Source organism: Squalius cephalus, assembly GCF_949319135.1.
Source record: "Squalius cephalus genome assembly, chromosome: 17".
NCBI classification, from domain to species: Eukaryota; Metazoa; Chordata; class Actinopteri; order Cypriniformes; family Leuciscidae; genus Squalius; species Squalius cephalus.
The window spans coordinates 6,887,046-6,897,682 of NC_137138.1; the positions used below are offsets into that span (position 1 = coordinate 6,887,046).

Genomic DNA, 10,637 nt, shown 5'->3' on the forward strand with positions numbered 1-10,637 from the left:
CTCCCCTCATATTCAGTCGAGAAAGAAGCAGAAACGTAGTACACACTGAGTTGCTCTGTTGTTGACTGCCAGAATCAACATGTAAATGTGTTTTCTCTCCCAAGAACGGACCAAGCTGTCAGGGACCAGTGGATTAAATTCATTTTTAATGACGCGGTTCCTACAACCCTTCCCACTGGCTTAACGTTATGTGTCTGTGCTAACTAAACATTTTACGCCGGAATCCTTCACAAATTTGAGGCAATATCAGGCGAAGTTGGCATCGAAGCTCGGGAAAAAGGGGCCATTTTCAACAATCAGACACTTGCCTGCAATTGAAACAGTAAGAATGTGTTTTTATTGCTCTACTCTGTGTCACAAACAGCAGCCAACTGCTAATGCGGCTATTGTATGCTAGCGGGAGTATTAGCTTCGAGGTAAACATGGGGAATGGCTGCTAACGTTACTTTGCAAACAACAAATGACTGAGATCATCATGAATTCGGCTATTGTATATTGATTGCCTAACGCTTATATATGAGGCGCCGTCTAGTTTGTGTGTGTGTGTGTGTGTGTGTGTGTGTGTGTGTGTGTGTGTGTGTGTGTGTGTGTGTGCTCACGTCTCATATGAGTAACTATGTGTATGAGTATGTGCGTGGAGAGTTCATATACATGTATGTGTGACTACTTAGTATGTATGCAAGCGTGTTTCATATATGTGTGCGTGAATGAAGTTTGATTTAAGCCCTTATACACTGGCTGGGAAGCCGGTCGCGGCCAGGTCGGGTTCATTCATAATTTGCGCCATGATGCCATTTTGGAATGATATGCTAAAGCGTCACCTGCGGTGTCAACCCCCTCCTTCCTGCCACCAATCAACGCGCCCCTCATTTGCATTATTAAAATGACTGTCCACGACAGCCAAAATATCGCATCAGATCTCGCGAGACAATAATGCCTTCAGAAATAAGGGTCTGAGGAGCTCTGTGTTTATTTTTTTTCCACTTTTCTTTTTTAGAAGGGCCTGAAAGACTATAATACAGCAGTAGGTATCCAAGGTAATACTAGGTCATGACTCCTTTAAGGAAATGGAAAAGACACTATTTGTTAAATAAACACTGTGTTGTCAAAGTTGATTTTGCAGCTTGTTATGTCAGACACTTGCATGTGTCATTATATCATTAACACATTACCAAAATCAAGCTAATATGTTTTCATCAAATTACAGGTTATAAAGTTTACTGTATAGTTTTGTGGGGGCTTAGTTTTTCCTGTCATTTGTCCAAAACCTCATGTTATAAAAGATGAAGGCTATATAGACCTTATTCACGTCAGCGCCATCTCTGAGTTTTAATGGGATTGAAAGCGAGGCTTTGAGGGATAGACATTTCTCTCTTCAGTGGGTTGTACTGCTGTTTAATGTGTTTTTGGATTGTTCTGCTGACGAAACACTAAAAAAATATCTTTCCAAGAAATTTCAGTAGACAAAAACCTACTGTGCAACATGAGCTGTGGAAAATTATAAGTGACCTAGCAGCTTTGCATATGGAAAAAAGACGAAATATGGAGATACAAGGTTTCATCGCACAGAGATGTTATATAAATATTATTAAAATAACACTGCATTCTCATTGATAAAACTGCCTTGATTTTATTTTTTGTTAAGTTATAACCTATAATGTTCTTCATGAGATCCATCACAATGCACTTTTCTTAATATAACCAATGGCCAAAATACAAAGACCGTATATTCATAACCAAGCAAATACACTAATGCAAAATTTTACATTTTGGGATCTAAGGATGTTTTATCATTTAATATTTAAGCCTATCTAATGACTAAGCTTCAGACCATTAAAAATAAGGTTTACCTTCATATAGTGGCATTAAAGGGGTAACGGCTGGTTTGACCGGCAGCCATTCCTCACCGCTCACAGCGTGCTGGGGTTCAAACTCAGGACGGGCCCACGGTTGTTCAGCATCGAACTGTAAAATCAAAATCAAGTCAGTCATGATACACATTCACAATTACAGGGTGGAGAATGTGAAACATAACATTATGATAATTCTGCTATAGGTGGAACGATATTGACATTTATTTTTATCTTTCTGTTAAAACCTGTCATGCCATGCCATGCTTTTTAGAGAAGTCCTACTATTCTTTTGTGCCGCCTAATAATACATTTGTGAAATCTAATAATTTTGATTTCTGTACTTTTCAACTAATCATTAATAATAACTTGGTAACTCCTTACCATAATCAACTCGATATGCATTGTTATTGAATTTCTTTTAATTCATACTGATACTTCAAGGGGTATTTTTGTTAAGTATCTAGATAGTAACCAATGCCGATTACAAATCCTCATTTGGCTCATGTATGAATATTTCATACGCAATTATAAACACTAAGATGAAATAATTTAGATTTTCTTCAGATTTTCTACATCAGAAAATCATTCATAAATATTATTATCATAACAATCATATCATATCATATTATTATCATTGCTGCAAGCAATTATCAGGATTCTTTTTTTATTCTTTAACGCCATTCCAGTTTCTATGGCCATTTTTTATCAAAAATAAAACTTAAGATGTTTAAGATTATTTTTTTCTAAAAACCTTGTCTTGATTACTTGGTTAAAAAAAACCTTTTCAAAAGTATCAACAGAATAAAAATAATTAAAAAAACGTAAAGGGGTAGAAGTATAACAGTCCAGCAAAATATGTTTAATGGACAATGGATTCTGACGAGATAAACACTGGTGAAATGTTCTCCTGATAGTAAAATATTATGTGTCTTGAGTGTCCAATCTGGCCTCGTGAGTAAATGACTTGATCCCAGCGATTATTTAAATGTAATATTTTTTTTTTACCCCAAACATCAAGATTTATAAGTAATTATAAAGCACATATTAATGCCTTATTCTGCATGACCATATTCTACATCACTTAATCCTACCCAGTACCTAAACTTAACTAACGTAACCTTACTCTTAATAAACAATAATTAGGCGTTTATTGACGTTAGTCAATATAGTTAGTTAATAGTGAGAATTAGACCCTAAACTAAAGTATTACCAAACCTTTAATATAAACACAATTTACATCAAGTTTACAAGCATGCATATTTAATGTGTGTGCTAAACGCATTTGCATTGTATTCTGTGCATCAGGACGGATCTGTCACTTTTGTTATGATGTGCATCGTCTTACCGGCCCGGCACCCACAGTCCGCACGCGCTCGTATGAACCCCAGCCTCCATAATTGTGTTTCGCCTCTTCTTCAGGCGGACCATCCAGATACAGATGTGGATAAAGCTGATGAGGAAATATGTTGTCCATGATGGTCGCGAGGAAGTCCTGTCTGTGTCTAACGTTACCCGGCCCAGAAGATCAGACAAGCCCGGGCATGTTCTCTTGAGTATGGCCGTCCACGTGCGCACTGATTTAAGATCGTAATGTGTCGGAAAAAGTCATTTTCATATATAGAAATATTGGCAATATTACACGGTATAGCACGCGTTTATGAAAAACGTGGTTGGCAAGAGACCGCGTGCGCGCTAAACAGAACGAAAACGTGCCTGCGCTGCTCACGTCACTCTCACATGCCTCAGCTGCCTCAGCTGATCCACTGCGAGGGAAGCCGGAAGCCGGAAGCCAGACTCCTCGACTCTACGAGCGCGGGAAACATTTTAAAATAAAAGCCTTTTAAACATTTCAAAATAAAGATCTTGTCAGTGTACAGTGGTAATAAACTTTTGTAGCGCAATGGTATATGAAGCAGTTAAGTAGCTTAGGTAAATAAATGATTTAAAAAAATACATTACTAATAAATAAATTAAAAATAGTGTCTTGTTATTCCTGTTAGGTTTCAGCAAACACTGTAAGTTAGGCCTAGTCTGTAATAAACTAATGAATATGAATGCAGTGACCCCACGTTTGTATTAGCTTTCAGCTTATTTACGTTTTCAACATAATATTTGTATTGCTTTTCACGCTTTTATTTTAAATACTTTACCTGTTGTAATGAAACATGGATGCTACGTAAGGTTGCCAACCGTTCCGTATAATACGGAATCGTCCCGTATTTGACACATAAAAGTCTTGTTCCGTATTGAACTGATACGGAACGCACTTTGTTCCGTATTTTTGAGAATCAATTCAGTGCATATCCATGACAGACACATAGCTTCTAATACATAAGAGAAAAAAAACCCCGACGGTACGGTAGATACTAATTTCTCCCTCTGTTTGTCTATGATCAGCGTAGCGTTTTTAACATCTTGGAACATCATCAGAGAATGCCCTTTTAATTGGTCGTTTCAGTCAATGAGTCACGTATCGTAGCAACGATGACGACAAGTGACAACAGCGGGAAATGTATATCGTAGCAACGATGACGACAAGTGACAACAGCGGGAAATGTAAAAATCACTACCTCCGAGCAGCCGGCGAAAAATAAAAGAGCACAAAAATATAGAATTGAATGGGAAAATGACTACCCATGGCTGGAATGCGTGAGGGAATGCTGTTGTGTTTATTTTTCTTCAAATGCAGTCTAAGCCGATGAGTTTTGAATGTTATCTGTTGTATTTGTTTAAGTTAAAAATAAAACGTATTATAAAGTAAACAAATCGATGGTTCATTGCTGGCAAAATGATAATGATAGGCTTTATATTTCACATCTATGTGGTTCAGTCTTGTATATTGATTATATACCCCCCTTCCCCCCTTATTTCCATTTCAGAAAGTTGGCAACCCTAATGCTATGCTACGAGTGATGTTTCCAAGGTCCTCGGATATATTAATGAAAATGAAAAGAAAAGAAAAGAAATGTAAGCAAAGATTAACAAAAATAATAATAATTAAAAGCATTTTTTGTTTGGACTTTGACAGTCATTTTTCACCATTTGCTAATTGTATTTTGATGCTTTATAGCTTAAGTGTATTATTTTCATAATTGATGTAGGCCTTCTTCACACACACACACACACACACACACACACACACTTTTTAGAGCTGCTTTACAGCAGAATGATTCCTGTTTGCATCATTGAATCGTTATTTTCCTGTTATCACTGGAAAGCTGCTTTAAAACAATCTGAATCTGTATTGTATAAAGCACTATATAAATAAAGGTTACTTGACTTACCAAATTAATCAAAACGCAAACTTGAATTAGATTGAGCTTTTGTATTTTCAACAGCTTTAAAGAAAACTTGATACTGCACAAAAACAGGAATAAAAAAGGCCACAGACTTCTTCATTTCTAACGCTTATGAATACGAAAGTTTTACAAGGTTTTCCTCTGCACTTAATACTTAATATATTCATTTATTATAAGTTCATGTGCATTTACAATGACAATATAAGCACAAAAAAACTTTCCTTCAGTTTTCCAGTAATCCCCACCTGTCTTCCTCTGTTCACATTCCTGAAAGGTTACGCTTATGAAACCATAGAGGTTGTCAAGACATCGAGATGCGTGAGTTCATATCAAGCCTGTGAATGAATGTATTTGCAATTCCCCTCAAGGACCAATTGCTAACTGAGATAAAGCCAAAGAGAATTCCAACTAAAAACCACAAGACAGGTCATAACCAAAACAAAAATCATGCATCAAAATGTATATTTTTGTCAAACAAGAGAAGATCTTGGTGAGATTACAAAAAAGAGAGAGCAGTCTAACAACACAACATTTCTTTATGGCTATCAGTTGTCATATTGGCTTTAACCTGGATTAAACAATAGATGACATGAATGTGAAATCTATAGTTGGAATTATACCAGGAAATCAAAACTGACAATTCTTGTTTTATTTTATTTTGTTTGGTACACTGTAATTATTAATTTAAGTATTGAGTTATATTAAGTAACTACATACTTTAGTGTTAGAGTTTGGTTTTTGGTTAGTTGTATGTAATTATGCATAATTTACAGTGATTAATATAGTAACTACATGTAATATATGTAACAATGGCACTGTAAAATAAAGTGTTACCCTTGTTTTTTATAGAATATTGCAGTGTTTATTATAAACGATTTATCCATGCACATCGTAATCTTTAATCAAAATATCTTTCCCTCCCTCTTGCAGCAGCATCTCTTCTCTGATGATGCGTTTACTGGCACGAGGGCGGGGCAACCTGTCACTCACATGAGATCCACCAATAGCAAACCACAACCATCCAATCATTTCCCAATTGACAAAATCAAGTCCCGTCCTTCATTTTTTCCTCATTCGAGAAGCCGTTTCACTTGGATATACGTCGTAATATGAAAGAAAACACTATCGCAACTTCCATTTCATGTCAATTTTAAGTATTTTTAATGCAAAGTCAAATCTTGCATGTTTTTTGATGAATCAAATTTAAAGAAATGAACACCACTCGACCTTAGTTAGGCAGATGGCATTTGATTGAGGTCCATGAAACCTAAAAATAATCAGACAGCCGGGAATTTTGTTTTATTTGTTTTAATGACTATATTAATGCTGTGCTTTGAAATCACATAGGTTTAAATATAGGCATTATCATAAAGCATTTACATTCTCTATACAAACAGACAAACTTTGCCTTGGTCAACAAGGCTTTATGTAACATTCATAACACACACTGAACACAGTCCAGGCAGTATATTACACCCCTTTCTCTCAGGCCCATTCAAATGTCTTTCCATTTGTATTCAGTATAAAATATGCAGCTCTTGTCCAAGCTATTCGAGCCAACTGGCTGGAACTACGGACTATTAGTTCTCCTAATGGCACTTCACATATTAAATACTTTAAACCTAGATGAAGGTGGTTTTAGAAACAGGACCAAAACAAAACAAAAAGCAGATTCTAGATTACCCCTTTTTTAAATCAATATAGTCAACATGAAATCAAAATTTACCCTTTTTACTTAATATGCTTAGTGCACTGTATTGTGCAAGATTCATCAAATGTGCACTACTGTTCAAAAGCATGTGGTTTTTGAAAGAAGTCTCTTCTGCTCACAAAGCCTGCATTTATTTGATAAAAAAATACTGTAAGAACAGTAATATTGTGAAATATTATTGGAATTTGAAAGAACTGTTTTCTATTTGCATATATTTTAAAATGTGATTTGATACTGTGATCAAAGCTGTATTTTCAGCATCATTACTCCAGTTTTCAGTGTCACATGATCCTTCAGAAATCATTTTAATATGATGATTTGCTGCTCAAGAAACATTTCTCATTATTATCCATGTTGAAAAATATTTTTCAGGATTCTATTTGAAACGGAAATCTTTTGTAAAATGATGTCTTTATTTTGATCAATTTAATGCATCCTTGCTAAATTAAAGTATTCTTTAAAAGTTTTTTTTAAAGAAAGTTCTTTCAAAAAAGAAAAAACTCTTACTGATCGTCATCTTTTGAACAGTAGTGTAAGTGCTTGTAGTCTTTTATCAAAATGCAACAACTTTCTCTGCCATTAAAACGTTTTTCTATTTCGCCTGTTTCAACGAGTTCACATTAAACATCCTGTTTCCCTTGGAAAGACACAGGATTGCAGAAGCTAAATAGGTTGCGCAACATGTTGACTTTATGTAGAGATGCTAAGCGCATGTCCTTTGCGTCCAAGAAAGTAGCGTTTGGTTCCGACAGTCCTGGACATGATCACAAAGAGAAACGGATCCATAGCACTATGCAGGCAACACAGACACACGGACACACTGAAGTAGATGTAGAAACTCTCTGTAGTGCTAACAGACAGCAGGACGTAATGCACAAAATGAAAACAGCTGCTTGGGCCGATGCAAATGACAAAGATAATGAAGTTAAACGTGCTAGCTCTGATGTAAAGAGCCCAGTCTTGATGTGAGCGGTTCAGGTGCCAGACGATGGAAGTGTAACTTGCTACTGTCACCACTAGGGGAAGGAAAAAACCTACACAGGTGAGACCAAGGTTATAATAGACAAGCCACTGGTAGTAATCTGGAAGAACGTCGTGGCATGTGATTATTCCAAGATTTGTGATGTGGTAGCTTTGTTGCACTAGGAATTCCGGGAGAAGGGCAATAATAAATACAATCCAGACGGTTAAACAACCACAGGTGCTGAACGTGTGTTTTGGAAAACTCTTATAGAGAAAAGGATGAACCACGGCAATGTAGCGCTTGATGCTAATGAACGCTAGTGTGAAAGCTGAGCAGTAGAGGTTGCCGTAAAAACATGCGGTCGTGATACGGCAGGCGATTTCACCAAAAATCCAATGGTTCCCACTGAGATGATAGTGTGTCTTCAGCAACAGGCTGAACAACAGCAGCAAGTCGGACAACGCTAAGCTACAGTACAAAATCGCAGATGAAATTAATCTCACTTTGGTTCCAACGGCAACCAAAATGGCGATATTGGCGGGAATGCCGACGACGATGGCTATGATGTAGACAGCTGGGATGAAGCCCTTGCTCAGAGGACCTCGGAGGTACTCTGCCGTGTTGTTGCTGCGTAACACCACTTCCACAGACGGGACGACACATGCTTGCGGGTCTGTTGTTTGATTAGGAGGAAGAGGGAGGTTAACTGGGTTCGCGTTTCCTATAAAAAACCTTGGGTTGGCAATGGCAGTGATGTTTCGTTTGTTCTTCCCGGCCCTCTTTCCTGCAATTAGACATATAGAAGAGTTAGTAATTGTACATCTCCTCGTTTTATAGATAGATAGATAGATAGATAGATAGATAGAAAAATTGCCTTCTCTAAATTTCCTTTTATTTTAAAAATAATAGAAAAAGCAGTAGCTAAGAAACTGTTGGAGGTTATAAGTGAAAACAATATTTTTTCAATCCTAGTACTGAAACTGCCCTTTTAAGAGTGACTAATGATTTACTGATTGCAGAGGATGCTGGAGAGTGTTCTGTTTTATTACAGTTGATCATTCAATTCAGTCTTAATTGACACATTAAATAGATGGCTGGGAGTTTCAAGGAGGGAGTTGGACTTGTTTAATTCTTATTTGTTAAATAGAACATTTGTAGTGTCAGTTGGAGAAGATTTATCCTCCACTTCTACAATGTGGTGTTCCTCAGGGCTCCCTGTTGGGACCTATTTTGTTTTCAATTTATATGTTAACTCTTGAATCCATAATCTAGAAACATCATATACATTTTCTCTGCTATGCAGATGATTTACAATTATATTTATCACTGTGATCCAATGATCTGAGAAGCTTAGATGTCCTCCAAGCATGCTTAGCAGAAATAAAAAAATTGGATGACTTGTGCTTTTCTGCAATTCAATACTGATAAAACTGAAGTAGTGATAATAGGTCATTTATATAATAAAAGTCAGATCAAGTTAGTTCCTAATATTCAGCAGGTAGTTAAAAACTTGGGTGTTTATTTTGACACCACTTAAAAAATTTAATATCACGTTAAGAAATATGTGTTTCCTATACTCAGTTAAGAAATATTTCCAAGGTGAGACAGATTATAAATTTTAAAGACACAGAGAAACTTATTAATGCTGTTGTTAATCATCTCATCTGGATTATTGCAATGTCCGGTTTTCTACTTTAAAGCAACACATTTTATCACAGCTTCAGTTACAAAATGCTGCTACTAAAGATTATTGACACAAACTAGATCTTTTAATCCTATTACTCCAAATTTAGACTCATTACATTGGCTACCAATTCCTTTTTGGATATTTTTTAAGATATTATTTATTATTGACATATAAGCACTACATGGTTTGGCGTCTAAGTATTTAGTTGACCTTTCAAGACCTTAGGAAACTGTTAGATGTCTCAGATCTTCTAGTCATGGATTGTTGGCTGTTCCAAGATCCTGATTAATGATATAAAACAAAAGGTGACAGAGATTCTGCAGTGGCTCCATTGCTCCAATGTTATGGAATAGTCTCCCAATGGATATTACATCTGCGCAATCTGTGTCTGTTTTTAAGTCTCAAAAACGTATTTGCATAGACTTGCTTTTATTACTTTGTGAAGTATGTTTGTGTGTTGTGGATCCTTTGGTTTATGTAGTATGTTTGTTTTATTATTTTGTAAAGCTATTCATGTATTTTTACTTTTTACTTTTTTACTTGATTGTATATTTTATAATACAATCTATATATTATTATTAAAAAAAAAAAATATATATATATATATATATATATATATTAAATAAAACTTCTCAAATGTTCTACTGTAGTTTATAGAATGTTTATAGATTATTTCGGAAATAATCTTTAAGAAAAAATAACACTAAAACTCTAAAATTCTTGCACAATTCTACAGCACTTCTATCATTTGAGCAAAATCAGATTGAATGATGAAGCCTTTTTGTTATGGTTTTGGATTTTTACAGTAAATCGAATGTTTTCTCGTTCATCACGATCACACACATGATGTAGACCAATGGATTGTTTGAAGTGAATCAAAACTAAACGGTTTCCAACAAATCGATTTGCTTACCTTTAGCCTGGATCGCGTTCAGAAGAATGAATGTGATCAAAACGAAAAGAAAAACTTTCCCCATGACTGAGAAAGACGTCCAATTTTGTAAATTAAAAACGAGCGAATTCTCAACACGGTTTATCTGTGTGTGGAATGCAAACGAAGCCCGACACGAGAGAGCTTCGTGGAAAGAGCTCACTGTGAGTCAGTCTCAGTCTCAGTCTCAGT

The 10,637-nt window shown here is 35.8% G+C and overlaps 2 protein-coding genes across 3 annotated transcripts in view; both read right to left on the bottom strand.

Annotated features, from left to right (window-relative positions):
* taf1c (TATA-box binding protein associated factor, RNA polymerase I subunit C) overlaps positions 1-3,625 on the bottom strand; it is a 26,414-nt gene extending 22,789 nt beyond the window's left edge. The window contains exons 1-2 of one of the 2 annotated variants that reach the window (XM_079847924.1): positions 3,199-3,625; positions 1,851-1,965 (exon numbers count right to left, since the gene is read on the bottom strand). In XM_079847924.1, coding sequence (XP_079704050.1) covers positions 1,851-1,965; positions 3,199-3,327 — 244 coding nt within the window. In that variant the 5' untranslated portion in view covers positions 3,328-3,625. The remainder of the gene's footprint in view (positions 1-1,850; positions 1,966-3,198) is intronic. The other variant, XM_079847925.1, reaches the window with a different exon arrangement.
* A 2,817-nt stretch (positions 3,626-6,442) lies between these two features.
* LOC307145101 (proteinase-activated receptor 3) lies at positions 6,443-10,637 on the bottom strand. Its single transcript, XM_079847926.1, has 2 exons — positions 10,428-10,637; positions 6,443-8,611 (listed from the first exon to the last, which is right to left on the bottom strand). The coding sequence occupies exons 1-2, from the start codon at positions 10,489-10,491 to the stop codon at positions 7,554-7,556; spliced, it is 1,122 nt and encodes a 373-aa protein (XP_079704052.1). The 5' UTR covers positions 10,492-10,637; the 3' UTR covers positions 6,443-7,553.

Excerpts from the sequence above, each read along its gene's own strand:
- LOC307145101 (XM_079847926.1), bottom strand. The coding sequence starts at position 10,491 with ATGGGGAAAGTTTTTCTTTTCGTTTTGATCACATTCATTCTTCTGAAC. Across the intron at positions 8,612-10,427 it reads GAACGCGATCCAGGCTAAAG|GAAAGAGGGCCGGGAAGAAC; the intron begins GTAAGCAAATCG and ends GTCTAATTGCAG.